This window comes from Mesocricetus auratus, unplaced genomic scaffold, assembly GCF_017639785.1.
Source record: "Mesocricetus auratus isolate SY011 unplaced genomic scaffold, BCM_Maur_2.0 Super-Scaffold_100024, whole genome shotgun sequence".
Classification (NCBI taxonomy): Eukaryota; Metazoa; Chordata; class Mammalia; order Rodentia; family Cricetidae; genus Mesocricetus; species Mesocricetus auratus.
The window spans coordinates 7,833,504-7,855,117 of NW_024429205.1; the positions used below are offsets into that span (position 1 = coordinate 7,833,504).

General features: G+C 50.6%; 1 protein-coding gene across 1 annotated transcript in view; it reads left to right on the forward strand.

Moving 5' to 3' along the window:
- Greb1 (growth regulating estrogen receptor binding 1) overlaps positions 1–21,614 on the forward strand; it is a 71,937-nt gene that overhangs the window by 18,837 nt on the left and 31,486 nt on the right. The window contains exons 6-17 of the mRNA XM_040730918.1: positions 836–964; positions 4,004–4,117; positions 4,416–4,559; positions 7,277–7,462; positions 10,577–10,927; positions 12,212–12,340; positions 13,802–13,930; positions 14,642–14,839; positions 15,865–16,045; positions 17,518–17,713; positions 18,884–19,020; positions 20,855–21,194. Of these exons, the coding sequence (XP_040586852.1) occupies positions 836–964; positions 4,004–4,117; positions 4,416–4,559; positions 7,277–7,462; positions 10,577–10,927; positions 12,212–12,340; positions 13,802–13,930; positions 14,642–14,839; positions 15,865–16,045; positions 17,518–17,713; positions 18,884–19,020; positions 20,855–21,194 (2,234 nt within the window). The remainder of the gene's footprint in view (positions 1–835; positions 965–4,003; positions 4,118–4,415; positions 4,560–7,276; positions 7,463–10,576; positions 10,928–12,211; positions 12,341–13,801; positions 13,931–14,641; positions 14,840–15,864; positions 16,046–17,517; positions 17,714–18,883; positions 19,021–20,854; positions 21,195–21,614) is intronic.

Below are 21,614 nucleotides of genomic sequence, written 5' to 3' on the forward strand. Positions count from 1 at the left end.
TTATGGGACCCAAGTCTGTGGCTGTCCCCAGAAGTATTCTCAAGAGTTAGGAAACCTGAACCCTCTAAGTAGACCAGACGCTGTCAGCATCCAACCTGCCAGCCTTCCCCGCAGTGTTTTGCTACTGCTGAAGTCTGTGGTAGAGGAAGTTGAAAATCAAGCAGACTCAACCATGTCAGATATGGGGCTGCAGGTGAGGAAGTCCTGGCCACACATGCACCCCAGGACCCTCCCTTGCCCACGTTAGCCCCTCTGGTTCATGGTATTTTTTGAGTTCATGTTCACATGTGTCTGTCTGCTCACATGTTCATTTGTGAGCAGGAACATGTATGTATTTATAAGTGTGCATACATGTGTTTGTGTATATTGGTTCCTTGTACATTTGTGTCTTTATTAAGCATGTTTCTGTGCACTTATATGTATAAGCAGGAGATCATGTGTATGCTCCTATATGCATACGTGTACATATGTGTACATGCATGTGAAATCAGAAATGAGTTTGCATTCATATGTGTGCATTTATGGTCCACATGGGCAAGAATGTGCACACAGGTGTGCATGTGTTTCTATGTGGACACACGCATGTGTGTGTGGGTTATGAGTGTGTGAGCAAATGTGAAAATGTGAATAAATGCGTGTGTGTGTACGTGTGTGTGTACGTGTGTGTGTGTGTGTGTGTACGTGTGTGTGTGTGTGTGTGTGTGTGTGTGTGTGTGGCAGAATCACCGTGTCAGAGATCTGCTTTCCTGATGGGACTCACCAGCACAGAGCTAGCTTGTCTGCCTGGTTCCAGTGCAGCCTGTGGTCTGACCACCTTCCCTTCCTTTGCTTTCAGGACTGGCCTCTGATCACCCCTCAGTGACCACAGCAACGGGTCCCGCTGTCTTCAATGGCAAGGATTCCCCCAAGCATCCCCAGCTGTCGAAGAATAGCCTGTCTGCCCTGCCTCGTCCCTCAGCCTTAGGTAGTACGGCTGGAAAGACCCTTAGAAAATGCCCAGCCTGTACATAGAGTTGGAGCTCATGGGTAGAGCATGTTTGCCTGGGATTGATTCTCAACATCAAGAAGAGATAGCAACAGAGAGGCACCCTGGCCTGGAATACAACTCCTTTGTACCGGAGGGCTTCTCTGGCCCAGATGTGTCAATCGTGTAGCTGTTTGCTGAAGGAGCAGCCCCCACCCCTTCTCCCATGAATCCAAGGCTCCCCAGTCTTGATTAGTGTTCACATTCCGGAACTTTCATCACTCCCCACCCTACCCACAAGACCCCCACCTTCCTCCGGTGGCTGTTTCATCTCCAGGTGCTGGATGCTGGGTAGCCACATGGCCAAAGAGCTGCCCTTGGTCATAAGTCCGGGAAGCCCCTTGCTGTCCATGGCTTCTTCCCTGAGCTTAGCTCTGTGGACACTCAGTCTTCTCCTCATGTAATAATGACCAGATCCTCTCAGCCTGGGGCCCCAGGACCTTGGCTTTGGGCAGGTAGCCTACAGAGGCTCCTTCAGGATTGGACTAGAATTTTCCATGCCTACCTTGTGGAGGCTTGTGAGGAATGGAGGTCTCTAAGTTTCCTGCTGGGACCGCAAAGACCTTCTTGAGTTAACCCACTGGAGTTCATTCTCTGCCTTTCGCTGTTCTCTTCCTTGGTGACCTCACCATGATGCCCACACTCCGCCCCGTCTCTCAGTGCTCACCCTACCTCTGTTGGATGGCCGTCTAGAGCTCAATGTAAGACCATTGCCCTTTCTCTCCCACAGAAGAGCTCCTAGTGGGGTTCCAGCAACCTACTCTAATCTTTGGAGGTCCCTTGTGGTTCCTGGCACATGGCTGTGGTAGAGCCTGACAGAGGGAAGGGCGGACTCAGAGACACTGGCTGACCAGGGTCATAGAGTTGAGCACAGACCTGTGTCAGAGCCACCATGCCTCAGCTGTCCTGGGGACACTCAAAAGCCATTAGAAACTGCTTCCAACTGAGTGAGACCGCCGCTCGCTGCCCTCTGTGAAATGCTGCCCCCTGGTGGAGGATGGGAACTAGGAGCCTTGTTTAGGATGAGGGCTGGTGCTCCTGGATGGAGAGGACAGGAAGCTAAAAGTCCTACAGCAAGTGGCTGCATAATAAACCACCACTACCCCCCCAAAAAAGCCAAGTAGGGTTCCCTCTAGAGAAAAAGCCAAGTAGGGTTCCCTCTAGAGAAATAGCGGCTCACACTGATGTGGGTGGTTGCTCCAGTAGAGACATTTCCGCTTGACCTTCTAGGGTGGGAGGGATGCCTATAGATTTCTCCTGCATCCTCAGCTCCAGCCCCACCCTCTTGTAATTCAGGACCACTTCCCAGAGGAACCCAGCCCTGTCTCTGAGAGCTCCTCCTCTGCTCCTGGGGCCAGTGTTTGGCCCGCTGGGCACCGGGTGCAGAAGTGACAGCCCTGCTTTTAAGGGCAACGAAGCTCTTTGTAGGCCAAGTGTTTCGTGTCCTTTTACCGTTGTGTTTGTTTGGTTCTTAATTTATTTTCTTCCACTTTGGTCAGTCGAAGGATAGTGTTTGAGGTTCCTTCCAAGAGACTCATTCTCAAAGTACCATGGCTGCCGAATAACCTGGGCACTAGGGACAAAATGTATGCTCTTCCTGTCAATTCAGGGGCCCCATGTGGTAGCTCTAGGCAGAGCCTAGGGAGGGACGGCTGGGCATGTGTGTGTGTGTGTGTGTGTGTGTGTGTGTGTGTGTGTGTGTGTGTGTGTGTGTGTGTGTTCTCTGCCTAGGGGGAGACATTACCCTCAGCCCTCACTCTGACAATGGGTTTTTTATCACCCTGGAGCCCCAGGTATCAGGGTGACTCTCTCCACACATGCTGAGCTTCTAGAGTTCCTCGGAATAGACTGTGTTCAGACAGACAGGCTTTTGTTTGCTTGTTTGTAGTTAAAGGCAGGCTGGTCTCAAACTTGCTGTGTAGACCAGGCTAGCCTTGAGCTCAACAGAAATCTGCTTGCTTCTTTCTGCCTTCTGGGCACCGGGATTAACGGTGTGCACTGCCACACTTGGCTAGCTTTAAAAATGTACAGGTGAGGTTAAATTGCCGCAGGGTTGAGACTGAGCTCTAGAGATGTGAACATTCGTGTCCAGATTTTAAAGAAAACTAATTTATGAGTAGTCTTGAGTCATGAGCATGTTAATATCTAGAGCGGGCAGGGATAAGTCACAAGCAGCAGTGGGTCTAGCTTTCTGTCCTTGCTTCTTAATGTCTGAAATTAGCTCTCCAGATTGGGGGGGGTGGGGGAGTGAGCATGGAGTTAGAGGGCAGGAAGAGGTGTGCTGGTGGCTCAGTACTGCCCTCAAGTGGTAAATCAGTGCTGGTGCATCAAACACTTGTGTAGGTAACGCCTTTGATGCTGGTGGTGGCAGTTGCCGTTTATTGGGCTCAAACCCCTGACTAAGTGTTTCATTTAACTATTCTTCTACATGTGCTCTCTCTACTGCTGACTAAGCCATTTTCCCAGTAGATTGTATTATTACTTTGGCTGTTTTAAAAGCCAGGGCATTCAAACTTGGAGAGATGCAGCTTAAACACAACTTTGGAGTGAAACATTTATAAAAATTGACAGGATGTTTCCTTTTGCCTAGATCCTTGACTAGAGGCTTGAAGTCCATTATAAAGCTGTGATTTCAAAAATTACCAAGGGTTGCCGGGTGATGGTGGTACCCGCCTTTAATCCCAGCACCCTGGAGGCTGAGGCAGGCGGATCACTGTGAGTTTGAGGACAGCCTGGTCTACAGAGCAAGTTCCAGGATAGCCGGAACTGTTAGAGAAACCCTGTCTTGAAAAACCACCGGGGTTGGAGATGTAGCTCAGTGGGGGAGCATCTGCCTAGCATGTCCAAAGTCCTGGGTTTGAGCCCCAGCTCTGGAAACCAAGCAAGGAAGCAAAACAGATGTACTCTTCAAATCATGGGGGAGTTTTATTGACACCAGTTCCCAATGGTGGCCTAACCCATGCTCTGAATATTGTCTAGGTATCTTACCAAACTCTGGACCTCCCAAAAAACGACACAAAGGATGGTCCCCGGAGTCTAAATCAACCACGGATGGTGGCTTTCCTCAGGGTGGCGGCAACAGTGCTAAGTATGGTAAGTGGCTAGGGCCTTTCCCAGATCCCAAAGTTGCGGGTAGGAGGGCGAGTGAAGGGCTTCTGGGCAGCCAGCCCCTGGCATAGCACAAGGACAAGCAACCTCTCTACCACACTGTGGCCTGTGTGACGAGGAAGTCTGTGTCTCTTGGTGGGGAAGGTGGGGCCGCCTGAGTCCACAAGTCTGGTGAGCAGGGGCCCATTCAGGCAGCAGTTTTGTACTGCGGGTGGATGTTGGGTGGACTGGGTACGGATGCCTCGTTTGCTATGTTTTACTGTCATGCTTGCTGTGTTCCTAGACGGCACCGGCACACCCTGTGTGCCCCAGCCTGGCTTGGTGGGACCAGCTTCAGTCACCTTCCCGGTGGTGGCCTCCGGGGAACCGGTGTCTGTTCCTGACAACTTGCTGAAAATCTGCAAGGCCAAGCCGGTGATATTTAAAGGCAAGTACAGCTGTGCCCCAGCTGTGCCCCCAGCTGTGGAGGTAGCAAAGCCTGCAAGGAATCCCACACAAAATTGTGACCTCATCCTAGTCCAACTCCAAAGGCATCCCACCCTGAGCCAACCCCAAAGCTCTCCAGGGCAGGAAGATGAGGCGGGCCCAGTCTCTGGACTGCTGAGAATGGCAGAGCGTGTCCGTTTGTCCCAGCAGGCACATGATTCTACTCCATTGCACTCATTTGCTTGTTCACCGTCCTTTTCTTCATTCGCCCTGTCTCATAGAACCCGGGCTCTTGTTACCCAGCCAGTGCAAAGCACTGAGGACTGGGTATGGACTAAGCACCCCATGGCTCCTTCCGCTGTCACCCAAAGCCGTGCACTCTGATTTTGATTGGGCCAAGACAGTCATGGTCACTGCTACAGAAGCATTTAAATAAGATGTGATTTGCTGTCCTCTGTGTAGTGGCTAGTGTGTGTTCCCAGGAGGTAGCCTTGGGACTCAACTGACGAAATCCTTTTGTGATGAGTGGGGGACTTTGAAATGGGGAGCTGTGTGCAGGTTGAGGCAGCCGTGCCTCAGGGGATGAGGAGTGCAGGGCCACATATCCATGTCCTTGACTGTTCGTTTCACATCCTGCTTGTAGAAAGAGAGGTGGGGACATGGCAGGAAAATGGCAGAGGCATTAATTCCTTAGTGGGACAGGGTACCTTCTTTCTTCCTAGAAACAGAACCCCCAAACCCCGGATCAAAAATGGCGCACGATTCAGAAAGGAGGGTGCAAATCTGACCTTCGGATCTTCCACGGGCCCTGGGGGGCTCGCTTTCTACCATTCCGGGTATTCTCTCAGGCTGTTCTGTGCGTGAGAGAGGCTGAGGGTACAGAGCTGGGGCGGGTTGCAGGCTCAGGGGTGGCACCAGCATCTGCACTGACCAGGATCCTATAGAAGGGGCCCCACACACGCATCTCACACTGAGCCATCTTTGAGGACAGGTCCTCTTCTTTACTTAAGTGTGTTCGCCTCCTTGACACCCTACGTAGACGTTTCTTTCTGTCCTATCTGGTCCTGCAGCCGTTTAGTCCCAAAATAAACACACAGTGGCTTATATTAATTATATAATATTATATAATTAAAAGCCAGATGGCTCAGGCTTCTTCTTCTTCTTCTTCTTTTTTTTTTTTTTTTTTTTGGTTTTTACGAGACAGGGTTTCTCTGTATTGTTTTGGAGGCTGTCGGTCCAGCCCGGCCTCGAACTCACAGAGATCTGCCTGCCTCTGCCTCCTGAGTGCTGGGATTAAAGGCATGCGCCACCACCGCCTGGCTGGCTCAGGCTTCTTATTGGCTAGCTCTCGTTCTTACTTATTATCCAATTTCTGTTAGGCTGTGTAGTGCTACGAGGCTGTGGCTTACCATAATGCTCCGGCATGTTACTCCTTCATCGGCTACCTGGCGTCTCTCTGGTGGCTCCTCTCTGCCTTCCTCCCCCCATCGTTCTTCTAGTCTGGTAGCCCTGCCTATACTTCCCGCCTGGTTACTGGCCAATCAGCATTTATTCAACAACCAATAAGAGAAACACATATTTACAGCATACAGAAGGACATCTCCCATAACCCCCCACCCAGTGTCCCAGACCCAGCCAGCGGCTCTGTAACATCTGGTTCTGGTTCTCATCTGGTTCTCAGGGCAGCTTCCAGGAGCCCCTGGCATGTCAAACATGGCTCCCTTTTGTTAAAGTAACCACATGGCTCTTCTAAGTCAGCACATTTGTGGACAGTGCTGTCTGGCTGTGGTCCCTGGTTTCCCCATTCCAGCATCTGAAGGGCGTGAACAGAGACAGGAACTCACGGGTCTGCCCTGGAGTCAGAACATGCCTAAATTCTGAACCTGGAGCTGTGGGTGGGGCTGGCATGTGTCTTAGAAAATTGGTCCCACTTAAGTATGAGAAACATTTTTTTTTCTCAAGACGTGGCTCTTGGAGCCCCACATGACACCTGTGTACATGCATGGGGTAGATATGGTGTCATTTGGATGACACGGGAGAACCTCATTCACATCATGCACTGACCATTTGACATCTCCCCATTGTGCAAAGGCTTTGAGAAGGTCAAGTTCTTGCTTAGGGTCATGCAGCCAATGATGGCAAAGTGGGTGTTGGACCCTTGCTTGTGTGGTTCTACCCCAAGAGCTGCCATCAAAAGGATGCTGACGTCCACTCCAGCATCACTCATGGTCGCCCATTGCCATTGTCTAGAGTCTTTGGGTCTAGACGCTGACCCAAAGCTAGAGCTAACTCTGCTCACTATAGAGGAGGGTTTAAGGCCTGGCCTTGGGGACACAAGGTCTAGTAAACAGTTCCCACCGCTATGTGCACCAGCTGTCAAGGTCATTGCTGTGCTTCAAGGTCATTGCTGTCTGGTTTTGTGCAGGCTTTTATTTGGCCTTGAACTTGATCAACTGCAAAATAAGGGGATTGAACAAAAAGAACATGTGCTCTGCCTCCGTCTGGATATGACAGATGACATTTCTGTCCTAGGTCCCAGGAAGGCAGAGCAGATGCGCTAGGTCATCGAGGGCTGTAGGAAGTCTGAGATTTCTCAGAAAAGGGACCCCCAGGAGATCTAAGAGCTCTCCTGGCTCTTATGGTCAGGGGATCACAGAGGTACCTCATCCAGGCTGAGCACAAGACCAGTTGCCGAGTGGCCGCTTTCTTCCTCCCTAGGTCATGGGAACTTCCCCTACCTCTGCGGAAACCTGAACGATGTGGTCATCAGTCCCCTGCTATACACCTGCTACCAGAACTCACAGTCGCTTTCCAGGGCCTACGAGCAGCACGGGGCCTCTAGCTTGCAGCCTATATCTGAGGAGACGCAGCTGTTGCTCACGGTCTACTACCTTGTCCGACTAGGTGAGCTTGTGTCTATCTGTGGGCTAGGGCTGGATCTTACTGGGGGGGAGGGCAACTAGACTTAGGAGGCCAGAGAGGGATAAGACCAGGTTACCCCTAACCTTCCCAGGGAGAGGTCAGCTGGGCGTGGGTGGGAGCACAGGTTGGGGGTATGGGTGAGAGCATAGATGGGGGCTGACTGTGAGTATGAGCGGGCACAGTGGGGTGAGTGTGGGGGCTGGGGGTGGGCACAAGTGAAGAGTGAGTAGTGGGAATTAGTGATACGAGTGTCGGTTGCTTCTAGTTGCATTAATCTTCAGGCCAGCTGCCCTCTGGAGGGAGAGCTCTTGAACCCCACGGAGGCTGAGGCCAAAGGTATACATTTAGCAAACTTGTGCTTGAGCATAGTCTGTGTGCAAGTATCCAGCCCAGCCGTGATCCGCTGTGAGCAGTCACTGACAGACAGTGAGGAGCTCAGGCTGGATCCCCAATACCTGGGTAGTCAGAGGCTCAGGACGGTCAAGACTCTGGCAGACCCAGCAGCAGGTCTCTCTGAGGCTCCTTTGCAAGATCCATGTGAATCTACCAAGCGGCACAGCTTCACCCAGGGGCCTGACTTTCTTACCATCCTCCCCATCACAGCCTCCCTTGCCTCTTGGTCTCCGTGTCTGTGACAACTGCGGACCAGACCACACCTCCTCCCTCCTTGGAGCTCGCTGTCCATTTCCAGTCCTGCTCAATAGACGTCCATCCCCAGGTCTGGTGGCTGCCAGCCTTCCACTCCCGTCTACCCACTCTGCCCCAGCGGCTGCCTCCCGAGCAGTGTTGCCCGTGCTGAAGCATTGTGGGTTTGCAGCTTCCCTTTGAAGTGCTCTAGGTTAGGACATCTGTGAACCTTGCCCCTTCTTGTCGTTTGAGGTGTGACCCATGCACCACCTCCTCAAACGAGTCTTGTGGCCACACCCAGGATAGCTTCCCACACCTCGGGCCCCTGGCCTATATCTAGTTTCCTTTGTAGAGCAATGTCTGTCACTCTAGGAGCATATCATGGGATGCTGGGCTTCTATGAGCATCTCTCCTGGGTTAGGATGTGTGTGCTTCACGACCAAGAACGCTGGTCCGTAGCTGCTTTATATGTGGGTGCAGCCTCTACAGGGCCAGCTTGGTTCTCACTGAGGGTGTGTTGTGGATGTGTGTGTGTGTGTGTGTGTGTGTGTGTGTGTGTGTGTGATGGGTTGATATAGATACCACTGAAGGAAACTATGTCAAGGTCAAGGGCTGAGCACCCATCAGTGTGTCTAGGATGCAGGGACACTGCTAACTGATTGTGGTTTGGCCATATGGAAGGCTGGATGCCTTAATGAAGGATATTGGAGGAGGGGGCAGTGACAAAAGTCATGTAAGAGCAGGTCAGAGAGAATGAAGGCAAAGAAACTAGTGTAGAGCATACAGACCACCTGTATTGGAGCTCTGCCTGGAGGTGATGGCTCTAGAGAGATATGGGCTCAGGGAGAGTTCTTAGGGACAAGGGGTATAACAGCTAATCTGCCAATTCTAATTTTATTACTCTCTTGAAATAGCTAGCCACAATCCAGAAGTATCTAAGCAAAAATAAAGTCAACAGGGCCAGTGAGGTGGTGTGGGGTAAAGGTACTTGCCACCAAACCTGAAGATGAGTTTGGTTCCTAGAACCTACATGTGGAAGGAGAGAACTGGCTTCTGCCTGTTGTATTGTGACACCCTTACACGTTCTATGGCACATGCAAGAAATAAGTGGAAAAATAAATGAAGCTAGAAGCCCGGCTCTGGTGCAGTTCTGAGCTGCTACTACAAGCTACCTTTTATAGACTGGGGAGTTGTCATAGGCTTGGCCAACCTTGTGACATTTGCAACCCAGCATCGTCGCCTACAGAATTCACACTTAAGGGCCGTGCATTCAGAGTTCTTAAAATAGGGAAAGTGTCTTGGTGTTTTGAGAAAGTTTATGATGTTTGTGTTGTGCTGTGTTCGTAGCTGTCCTATGAGCAGGGCAGCTAAGGTACCATAGCTAGTGTGGGGAGGACTGGGTACAAGTCTGGGACCGCCCCTCCAGCAATTGAAACGTCAATTTTCTCAGTACCCAAGAGATGGTCCCATTGATGCTCAAGAGTGCTGGGCCAGAATTGTCACACACACACACACACACACACACACACACACACACACACACACACACACACACACACACCATGCTGAAGGAAGCTGACTTTTGAGAATTCAAGCCTTAGGCTTTCTTTTCCTGTAATAAAACACCACGACCAAAAGCAACTTGGGGAGGAAAAGGTTTATTTCGACTCACAGCTCCACAGCACAGTCCAACACTGAGGGGAGTCAGGACAGGGATGCTAACAGGACCGGAACGGATACAGGGACCATGGAGGAGTGCTGCTTACTGGCTTGTCAGCTTGCTTTCTCACACCAGCCAGGGCCACCTGCTTAGAGGTAGCACCACCCACAATGGGCTGGGTCTTCCTGTATCAGTCATCAATCAAGAAAATGCCCCACAGGCAGGCTTGCCCGGCAGCCAGGGCGATCTGATCATATTTTCTCAATAGGAGGTTTCTTCCCAAATGACTCTAGCTTGTGTCAAGTAGACAAAGCTGTCTAGCATGCCTAGGAAGTAACACGGTGGTGTACCTAAAGACGTGCACTTCAGAAGTACCTACAGAGGAACTTCTTGAAGAAACACAGAGATCTGCAGTAGTGACAAGGCTGACCAAATGGCCCCTCCAAGAGAACAGTTTGCACCCATCGGCAGTGCTCTGCAAGGAGACCATAACATATGGAAACTGAGGTTGTAGGGTGATGGTTAAGAATCAAGTTGAGCATCCACAATCCTTACAGTAGATGGGGAGAAAGACTATGGTTTTTCTTTTTCTTTTTTTTACTCTGTGGCTCTTTCAAGATGGCACACTAGGGGCTGGCTTCATTTTATGTTCTCTATTCTCCAAGCCTCGGTGACTTGACATCAGTATTTCAGGTTGTGTTATTTTAAGCAAGCACACCTATTCTCAGATGCCCAAAACATTGGCAGCAAGCTGCCTGTGCACCTGCCGAGCAGGCACTGACGTCATCTCTCCGCCACCGTGTCTGCAGCTGCAGATCAGGTGCCACTGATGGAGGACCTGGAGCAGATCTTCCTGCGCTCCTGGCGCGAATCCCACCTGACAGAGATCAGGCAGCACCAGCAGGCGCCTCCGCAGCCCTTTCCACCAGCCCCAGGCACTGCAGCCCCTGTGACCTCTGCGCAGCTGCCCTGGCTGGCAGGCTTGGCCGCCAGCTCTTGCAACGACAGTGTGCATGTCATTGAGTGTGCTTACTCCCTGGCTGAGGGCCTCTCCGAGATGTTTCGGCTGCTCATTGAGGGTAAACTCTCCAAGACCAACTATGTGGTCATCATCTGTGCCTGCAGGAATGCTGCCATTGACTCCTGCATCGCTGTTACTGGTGAGTCCTGGCTACCTCTTGGTCAATGGGAAAACCATGCTATGGATTACCCTCTCTCTCTCTCTCTCTCCTTGGTGGGTCTCCCTCTTTGGTCTTGGGGCTTAATGTCACAGGGCAGTTAGTACCTTAGCCCATGCTGGTGGCTTTAGAAGGTAGCCTTGTTCTCAGCCACTCATCCCTGGAAACATGCTTAGTTACAGACATGCCAACTCTCAGGGGCTAGGTTAGCAATGCCCATTTGGCCTCTGGAGAGACTGGGCCCAACTTTGGAGTCTAAATTGCCCTGGCTATAAAATTTGGCTAAAGAAGTTCACTCATACCACCACTCTGGCCCCTGGTTATTTAAGGGCCAGACTGAGATAAGAAACAATGATCTACTTTGCTAGTTAAGTATTAAAATGTTCCCTGAAGCCTACTGTGTGCAGCCATTGCTCCTGGGGCTGGGAGTCAGGATGGCATGTTGGAGGGAATTTCCTTGGTAAGGTAAGCACCAAGCACACAGGCTTTGGGGGACTGGATTTAAAAAAAAGATTTAATTTATTTCTATTTTATGTTCACTGGTGTTTTCTATTCATGTATGTCTGTGTGAGGGTGTCAGATCCCCTGGAAGTGGAGTTACAGGCAGTTATGAGCCGCCATGTGGGGGTTGAGAGTTCAACCCGGGTCCTCTGGAAGAGCAGCCAGTGCTCTTAACCATTGAGCCATCTCTCCAGCCCCCTTGTGGGACTGTTATAATATTCTCAAATGAAATATATTTTCAGCCTGAAGTTTTTGTATGCCTATCTAAAGCACCCATTGTTGCCGGGCGGTGGTGGTGCACGCCTTTTATCCCAGCACTCGGGAGGCAGAGGCAGGCGGATCTCTGTGAGTTCGAGGCTAGGCTGGACCGACAGCCTCCAAAACAATACAGAGAAACCCTGTCTCATAAAAACAAAAAAACAAAAACAAAAAACAAACAAACAAAAAAGCACCCGTTGTTCCTATGCAGTGTGGTGGAAATCACTTAGCATTCTTAGTTTCTAAACATACTTACTGTTCTTTATTAATCATTTTTCTGGGTTTGAGTCTGCCCACCTTCAATAAGCCCATACAGAGTCAGACCCAGGGCTTTTCTCTAAGTGATCTTGGCTGTCTCAGTCCTTTGTATTATCCCCCCACTGTCAAGATGTTGCAAGTGTTTCATTCTTCATCAGGCAGGGGTAGGTCAGGCAGGGACCCTGCCGTCTGAGGGCTCCTGGTGATTCTATACTGAGGATCCAATGACAGCTGCATGTTGTCTTCCAGGGAAATACCAAGCCCGAATACTCTCCGAAAGCCTCCTCAGCCCTGCAGAGTACCAGAGAGAGGTTCACTACGAGCTGGTCACGGGCAAAGTGGACTCACTGGGGGCCTTTGTTAGCAGCCTCTGTCCAGGTAAGCTTGGGAGAGGCCGCTGCAAGTGCGCACTTTGAAAAGGAGAGGATGTGTGGAGGGGAGATTGCTGGCCCCTCAGGCCTGGGGTCTGCTGCAGCTGAGCTTCTCTGCCCGCGCCCCCATTCTGTGTGCTGACTTGTCCTCCGCCTGCTTCCTGTTGCAGCTCTTTGGCTGTCCATCTGTCTTCCTGCTCTGACTGTCCAGCTCCAGGGTCAGAGGAGAGTTTGGTGCTTTCTGTGTGTCTCTGTGTGTCCGTCTGTCTCTGTGTGTCCGTCTGTGTAACTGTGTGTCTGTGTGTGCATTTGTCTGTGTGTCATATGTCTCTGTGTGTTTGTCTGTATATCTGTGTGTGTCTGTCTCTGTGTGTCGTCTGTGTAACTGTGTGTCTGTCTGTGCATTTGTCTGTGTGTCTGTCTATGTCTCTGTGTGTTTGTCTGTATATCTGTGTATGTCTGTGTCTCTGTGTGTCGTCTGTGTAACTGTGTGTCTGTCTGTGCATTTGTCTGTGTGTCTGTCTATGTCTCTGTGTGTTTGTCTGTGTATCTGTGTGTGTGTCTGTCTCTGTGTGTCGTCTGTGTAACTGTGTGTCTGTCTGTGTATTTGTCTGTGTGTCTGTCTATGTCTCTGTGTATGTGTGTTTGTCTGTGTATCTGCGTGTGTGTGTGTCTGTCTGTCTGTGTAACTGTGTGTCTGTCTGTCTATGTCTCTGTGTGTGTCTGTCTCTGTATTTGTCTGTGTGTCTGTCTGTCTATGTCTCTCTGTGTGTGTTTGTCTGTATATTTGTCTGTGTGTCTGTCTATGTCTCTCTGTGTGTGTGTCTGTGTATCTGTGTGTGTGTGTGTGTGTCTTTCTGTCTGTGTAACTGTGTCTGTCTGTGTATTTGTCTGTGTGTCTGTCTATGTCTCTGTGTGTGTGTTTGTCTGTGTATCTGTGTGTGTGTGTGTGTGTGTGTGTGTGTGTGTGTGTGTGTGTGTGTGTATCTTTCTGAAGCAGGGTGGTCTCCCTTTACAGCCTGGATAGCCTCAAGGGCGGCACTCCCATCTTATCTTCTCAGGTGCTGGATTACAGGACTGGGCCACAGCACACGGCTCTCCCTGTGCCTAGAGCCTTTTTTTTCTCTTTATCTCTGTGGCCTATTCAGCCACTCAGATGCTCCTTCCTCCACAACTCGGGTCCCTCACGACTCATTTAATGCACCCCAAGAAAGTTCTGTGGACCAACCTTTGCCTTGGGAAGGTGTAAAAGCCCTCTGTCTCAGACTTCAAGTATTCCATTTCTGTCCCATCCCCCACGGAGCCATGGCCTGATCCTCTAGCTGAGGGTGGATACAGCTCTGCAGAGGAAGCCCACGCCTTCTCCACACATTACTTCAGGTCAAGACCAGACACAGGAGCTGGTCCAGAGAGGTTTGCTGAAGTTGTCTGAGATGCAAAACCCACTTCTGTTCTCTGTTTTGGGCAGAGGGTGACATTGACATTTTGCTGGACAAATTTCACCAGGAAAATCAAGGCCACGTTTCTTCCTCGTTCACTGCTCCCTCTACCAAGAAATCAGCCGTGCTGGATGCCAGTGGGGCTCCCGTGTGCACAAGTGAGTGGTGGGGAAGGGGGCAGGTGAGCGCAGTAAGTGACGGAGGGAGGACGCCAGGGGGACAGTGGGTGACCGAGGGTGGGGCTGCTGCATGGGGAACACTGGCGCCGCTCTGCACACCCCGTGCACAGTGAGTGTTGGTTGGCTGCAGTATGCACAGGTGTGTGCAGGTAGTCAGGCGTGCTCACCACCCGACGGGAAAACCTGCAGGCATGGGTCTGGGTTCTGCAACATCTCTCCAGATGCTTTGAGACCTTAAAGCCTCCATGCTACACCTAGAAAGCTTAAAATAGCCCTACTTGATAATCAAGCGAGGGTGTCCTCTCCTTACATTTCCTTTGTGCCAAATTCTTTTCCCTCCGTGCACTGTTGTAATTGTTCGGTCAGAGAAGGGCTTAAGGAGCTGTGGCCATTTCTTTCCCCTCCAGGGAAAGTGGTGCCCCTTCCTTCCCAAGCTCAGCATCAGCAGGCAGAGTATCTAACTATTTTGTTGCTTCCTTCAGACTTTATTGTCTGAGGAAGGAGGAGATGTGAGAGGCTGCCCCAGGTCTGACTGAGAGAGTGCCCTGGATGACTATGACTGCCTCTCTTTCCTGTATGGCTTTGTATGGCTGGGCATCCCCCCTGTGCTGGGATTTATCAGTCTCACTAGCATAGGGTGGTAGCTGCCTGCTGTGCTCATCCAGGATCCCTCCCGGGCTCTGACTGCAGGTTACCGTCTGGAGCCGCGGGGCATCCGGCCCTTTCAGCTGGCTGTGGCACAGAAGCTCCTCTCGCATGTCTGCTCAATCGCAGATTCCAGCACCCAAAATCTGGACTTGGGGTCCTTCGAGAAGGTGGACTTCCTCATTTGCATTCCACCATCAGAGGTGACCTACCAGCAGACCGTGTTCCATGTCTGGCATTCAGGTAGGGGGGCCTTTCAAGGAGGAGGTGTGAGGCGAGGGGGAGGAGCTTTGAGGTAGGGGGAGGAGCTTTGAGATCGGAGGAGGAGCTTTGAGGCCCAGGGGAGGAGCTTTGGTCCATCCATTAAGTTGTCACTGTTCTATTGCTGTGAAGAGACACCATGACCATGACACCTCTCATAAAGGAAAACATTTAATTGGGGTGGCTCACAGTTTCAGAGGTTTAGTTGGTTATCATCATGGAAGGAAGCATGGTGCCGGGGAAGGAGCTGAGAGTAGAAAAGAATCTACATCTTGATTCTGCAGGCAACAGGAAGTGGTCTGAGACACTGGGAGTGGCTTCAGCATATATGAGACCTCAAAGTCCACCCCCACAGTGACTCATTTCCTCCGATAAGGCCACACCTACTCCAACAAGGCTACACCTCCTAATAGTGCCACTCCTTGTGAGCTTATGGAGGCCAATTACGTTCAAGCTACCATAGACCTTGATGTTGTCTCCACATTTTTCTGTGGGGTAGATGGAGCAAGTATTATTGTGGTCCATTTATTAGAGACCATAAAACATGTCCAAAGACAGTCATTATTTTCTCAAGATTAAAGGTAGAACCTGAAAGATAGAACCAGTAGTTGTCTGTTTTGCTATTTCTCTCTTCAGTTTCATCACTGGCCGCTGCTAACATGCATTCATATAGCATGTCCTGTCTCCTCAGAGGCATGATGTTAGGCCTGCGGCTTGAACCTGAGATGGTTTTGTTAGAAGCTTGGCCTTTCCCATCCCTTAGTCTTACCTGTTTGAGAGCTGCTGATTTAGGGGTTTGCTCACTGGTACTCTTGGGTGGGGACACTATGCCCATAGCCAGACCTCTGCCCTGCTCCCTGGGCTGAAGAGTTCAGAGATACTCGCCTGCCCACCTGTCGCCACTGTATGCATTCCGGCTGCTGCCCTCTCCATCAGGGCTGGCCTACCTTGTGTTGGTCGGTGGTGAATGAACCCAGGGGCTCCTGAGGTGTTCTGCTGTGTTGCAGGGGTTCTGCTGGAGCTGGGCCTGGAAAAAGAGCCTGTGACCAAGCAGAGGGCGGAGCAACATGTTCTGAAACTAGACACGGAGGCCCAGGCAAGATTTAAGGCCTTCCTGCAAAACTCCTTCCAGAACCCACACACGCTCTTTATCCTCATCCACGACCACGCCCACTGGGATCTAGTGAGGTCAGACCTCCTGACGTATTTCTTCTTGGGGTGAGGGCGCAAGTCTTGAGCGGGTACTGGGGCTCGGTGTTTGTAAGCAGAGGATCTGGGCAGTTTCCAGTATCTTAGAGGTCACTTGGCACAATCTCCAAGGGCTAAGGGCTTTGGGCCACAGAAGGCGGAGCGTCAGGTAGAGTTGGAGCCAGGTTGGAGGTGTTGGTGGAAGAGCCAGGCCTTGGACCATGGCTCCCGGAGTAAGGTCTGAGCCTGTTGGGTGGAGCCGTCCCTGCTGGAAGTCTGTCCTGCTTAGGACTGTGGTGGTAGCTGACTGGTTTGGCCCCTCCTGAAGACAGATACTTTTACCCTAGATGTGTATGAGGCTGATGAGTGGGAGATCACAGGGGCTTGTCTCCTTCCAGAGGTTAGCCTTGGAGCTGACCAGCTAGGTGTTGCCTCTGGTAGAGGCGAGGAAGTTCATTCTTGGACCAGGCCATAGAACAAGACATTTGATCGCCACCAATTGTAGCTGTTTAAGCTTGCTAGGACCTGAAGGGTTTACAGTCTAGAGTCTGCATGTGGGGTTGGAGGAATGGCGTGTCCTGAAATAGTAGAAGCCATTGTCTTTTGGATCTTCATTTTGGGGACAGTGTCTCAGGTAGTTGCCTGGCACCCAGAGGCTGAAGCACTGAGTTTTTTCTTCTGTCCCCTAGATTTAAGAGGGTGCTAAGCCCATTCATTGTCTTACAAAGAAAGCCTGGGCTGGGCCTGGCTGCTAAGACCCCAGATCCAAAATGATTCCCATGACTTTAATGTTGTCTTCTAAACAAATGTAGAATTTGCCCTCGTATGTTATCTTTGAATCATCTCAAGTCAGTAGGACTTTATTTGGTTTTGTTATTATTATTGGTATTGTTATTATTAATTTATTTGAGGCACCACCTGGTCTCGTGTAGTCTAAGCTGCCCTTGAACTCAGTACATCACCAAGGATGACCTTGCATTTCTTATCCTCCTTCCTCCACCTGCCATGTGCTGGGTTCACATGCGTTCACCACCATGCCCTGTTTTATGCGGTGCTGAGGATCAAACCCAGGACCCTATGCATGCTGGGCAAGCAAGCCAACATCCTCTGCCAAGTTAGGAAGACACTGGGAGGCTCCTGCCTTCCTCACTCATATCCCCATCACTTTTTGACATGGAGTAAGATTGGGTATGAATCATGGTTCCAGAGTAGACACAGCGTGATGCACGAAATCCACTGTAGTTCCTTTCTTGATCGTTTTCCTGTGTGTGTCGAGTACTGACAGAGTCCCCGACAGGCACCGGCTCTAATCACCTCTTCTTGTTTTTCTAGCTATGGGCAGGGCTATACACTTCAATTGTAGGTGAAGTCGGGGAACCCAGTTAGATGCTTAATCAGCCCCCTTACCCTTGTAAGATGGTCAAATGGAGTTAGTAATTCCACTTAACATTTCTGTCCTTCTCTCCTCTCAGCAGTGCTGTTCATAACATCTACTCTCAAAGCGACCCCACCGTGGGATTAGTGGACAGACTGCTCAACTGCAGGGAGGTGAAGGAGGCACCCAACATTGTCACCCTTCAGGTGACCTCTTTCCCGTATGCACTGCAGACACAGCACTCCCTCATCAGCCCCTACAATGAGATCCACTGGCCTGTCTCCTACAGTAACGTGAGTGATGCCGTGCTGTTGGATAACCAGTCTGCTTAAGTTTGGAGACACCAGCTTTAGTCCAAGTCCTGTCCATTGGGAACGAGTGGGTTCCAGCTCCTTGGATCTTTGGTTTGACTTGTGGTTAGATTCCTTGTATTTTTGGACAAATTTCTGAAGCCCATCCATTGGTGGTCTCATGTCAAATGTATAGGTAGTACAGTTGGTGTGACATCTTCCCCAGGAACTGAAGCCCTGAGTCTCAGAGCAATATTCTCAGTGATTGCTCTCCTGGTACCAGATAAGATGCTTAAGATGGAGCCCTGGGAGATAGTAGAGGTTTGGGCTTCCCATGGATGGCTTGGTGTGCAGTCATGTTCAATGCATTCTTCAGATGGAACTCACCTTCTCCCCCTGGGAGGCTTGTTTTAGCTGGCCACCTGTCACCATTTATGAAAGTAGATAGAAGCCCACAGTTCGGGTAATTTGAGAAATCTACATGACTGGATTCTACCTGGGTATACAATAAATAAGTACTCTAGATTTCTGGACTTACTCAGAATGCTTCAGCCATCCCACAAACTCCCAAGGATGTGGGTGTCTAGCTTTCAACCCATGATATCAGAGCCAATACTTCTGGGTCACTTACCTTGGGCCCCAGCCTGAATGCTTTATACCCATGAATTTATGCAAAAGGGCCAGAGGATATTCTGATCTACTTATGACAAGAATGAGAAGAAGGGGTGAACTGCTCACATAGGACCACACTGTTGGGGGTAACCCCCAGGCAGGCTCCTTGGCCCTAGTACTTAACCACTCTGCTGTTTGAAAGCAGAGTTCCCCTCTTTGTGTTTTGGACACCCCCAACTTTGCTCAGCTCAGGTAGGAGGAGTTTCTGCATTAATTTGGAAATAATTTTATGTTGATGTAAGATTTGTTAGATGAGTTTGAGTTCGTTCCTTCATCATCCCCAACCATGAAGGTATTTGGGGCCAAAATGAGTGGGCAGCTTGACTGGTGGGAGCACACCGTCTTTGTTCTTTGTGCTAGGCCTGCAGCATGAAGTTTATGAAGTGCCACCAGCACTGTTTAGATCCAAATGCCAATCAAACACAGTCCACAGGCCTGGCCTGTGAACCCTGACTGCCCCTGTGAATGTGACATCGAGTGACTGGTGCTCTTGTGTTTTAGGGAGTGGATCTGTATCATGAAAATAAGAAGTACTTTGGGCTCTCTGAGTTTATTGACTCCACCCTGTCAGGGCACAGTCTCCCCTTGCTCCGCTATGACAGCTCCTTTGAAGCCATGGTCACTGCATTAGGGAAAAGGTACGTTTCTCCTCCACATTACTAGAAGTAACTTGGTAGCATCAAGTGTAAGTGGAAAGGGAAGTCTCTGCCTCTGGGCCAGGGAGTTCTAAGAAGGGTGTTCACCTCCCTCCCTCCCTCCCTCCCTCCCTCCCTCCCTCCCTCCCTCCCTCCCTCCCTCCCTCCCTCCCTCCCTCCCTCCCTCCCTCCCTCCCTCCCCAGGTGACTCAGTCCCTCCATCTTCTGCCCTTGAAGCACCTTGGGTTAGTGACACTCCTACCACACAGCTACTTCAGAACATTTGTAAAGAGAAGCCTTTTCCTTGGGAGAAGCCTTCCCGCCAGCCTGGTTCCAGAGCCGCATCAGTCCCAAATAAACACACAGGAGGCTATATTAATTATGAAGCTGTTGGCCTTGCTTGTTTCTTACTGGCTAGCTCTGACTTAAGTAATTACCCCATAATTGTTAATCTAAGTATTTCTCTTACTGGAGAATAGTTCCAGGCTTCCTACCCCATGGCGTTACATCTTGACTCTCTGTGTTTCTCCCACCCAGAGTCCTTCTGGACTCCTAGTCCCACCTATCTAGATTCCTATTGGCCAACAGTGCTTTATTGACATAATCACAGGACTTCCCACATCAAATTGTAGATTTTACCTCGTGCTGTCTGTTTTATTCCTGCTAACCTTGAGTTTTATTCTGGGATACAATTAAGTTGCTGAGAATTAGTTAAAGCCTCCCAGGTCTTGCCTTTAAGCTTTTTGGATGGCGAAGAACAGTATTTAATCTCACACTCCATACCTCGTTGCCCACGAGTGAAGCAAAACCTTCTAGAGTTAGTCACGGCATTCCACAACTCATGGGATTTCCATGTGGATTATGAGGGAGGTGACTATTTCTAACCACGTGTATGAACTCCAGCAAGTAAAGTGCTTGCTGTGCAAGTGTAAGGACCTGAGTTTGGATCCCCAACACCCACATAAAACCTCTGGTGTAGTAGTGCACATCTGTACTTCTAGTGTGGAAAAGTAGAAAAAAGTCATCACTAATGTCTGCTGCCTAACCCATCTAGCCAATCAGTGAGCTCCAGGTTTAGTGAGAGATCCTATGGCAGAGAAGTCATGATAGGAGGGTGAGGCAGCTGGTTCCACCACAGCTACAGTCAGGAAGCAGAGAGAGAGATGGATGTTGGAACCCAGATTCTCCCTCCTTCTCTCCCTCCCTCCATCATTCCCTCCTTCCCTGCCCCCCTCTCTCTCTCTCAAAACAGGGTTTCTCTGTGTAGCTTTGTAGACCAGGCTGGCCTTGAACTCACAGAGATCCGCCTGCCTCTGCCTCCCCAGTGCTGGGATTAAAGGTGTGCGCCACCCATGCCTGGCTTTGCTTTCTCTTTTTAACTGAGTCTCCAGCCTGTGGGACGGTGCCACCCACATTTGCAATGTCTCTGCTCCATCACTTAAGCATCTATGAAAGCACATGCATAGACAAGCACACTCGTGGACATATGGAGGGGTGTGTCTCTGGGATGACCCTAAATCTTGTCAAGTTGATAATGAAGACTGACCATCACACCTGGCTTCTGGGGTGAGGTGCCTGAGCTAATGGCAAACTAGGCAGGCATGTCTCTCATGCCCAGTGCTGGAAAATGTACAAGTAGCAGCGGCAACAAGCCTATGCTTTTGTCTCCCTGCTGGGCAAAACAAAGGCACTTATTTTTGCTTTGCTTTCAGAAGTCCCCAGCAGTTTGACCTCTACAGGGTCCCATTGAGTCTGTCACTTGGGAGTTGCCGTGTCTTGGGTGGCAATCGTGGCCAGCCCTGGGGTCATGGGCATGGTCTCTTTGTGTTCCTTGCAGGTTCCCCCGCCTGCACAGCGCGGTGATCAGGACCTTTGTTCTCGTGCAGCACTACGCGGCCGCCATGATGGCTGTGAGTGGCCTCCCGCAGATGAAGAACCACACATCAGTGGAGACCCTGGAGATCACCCAGAACCTCCTCAACTCCCCGAAGCAGTGCCCCTGTGGCCATGGGCTCATGGTCCTGTTGCGTGTTCCCTGCTCGCCCCTGGCAGCCGTGGCCTATGAGCGACTGGCCCATGTGCGAGCTCGGCTGTCCCTGGAGGAGCACTTCGAGATCATCCTGGGCCACCCCAGCTCAGGCATCACCGTGGGCAAGCACTTTGTGAGGCAGCTCAAGGTAGGTGTGTGCTACCTGGGAGTCACCAAAGGATGACAAGAGGAGATGGTGTCCGTAGACCCTCCAGACCTGACCACCCCACCTCCTCTGGGGCTTTCCCGCTTGCCTGTGTCCCCCAACACCGCCTGCAGCATCAGTCCTCGATACAAAGCGTGCTTTTGTCTTCCCCAGGCACCTTTCTCCTCCTTTGCTTTAACTGATGCTTATTCTTTGAGAACTCAGCTTGACTTCGTTCCCTTTTGGGAAAGGCATCATGTTCCACACTTGGGGCCTCTATTCCTGTCCAAGTGGTAAGGGAGAGGCAGATCTAGGTCCCTCAATGATGAGTACAGTGCCTGGTTCCTTGGAGCTCTTAATAAGACACAGAGGTGACAGAAAATATAAAAGGGGCAGAGAAAATTGACTGAAAGGCTAAGTGTA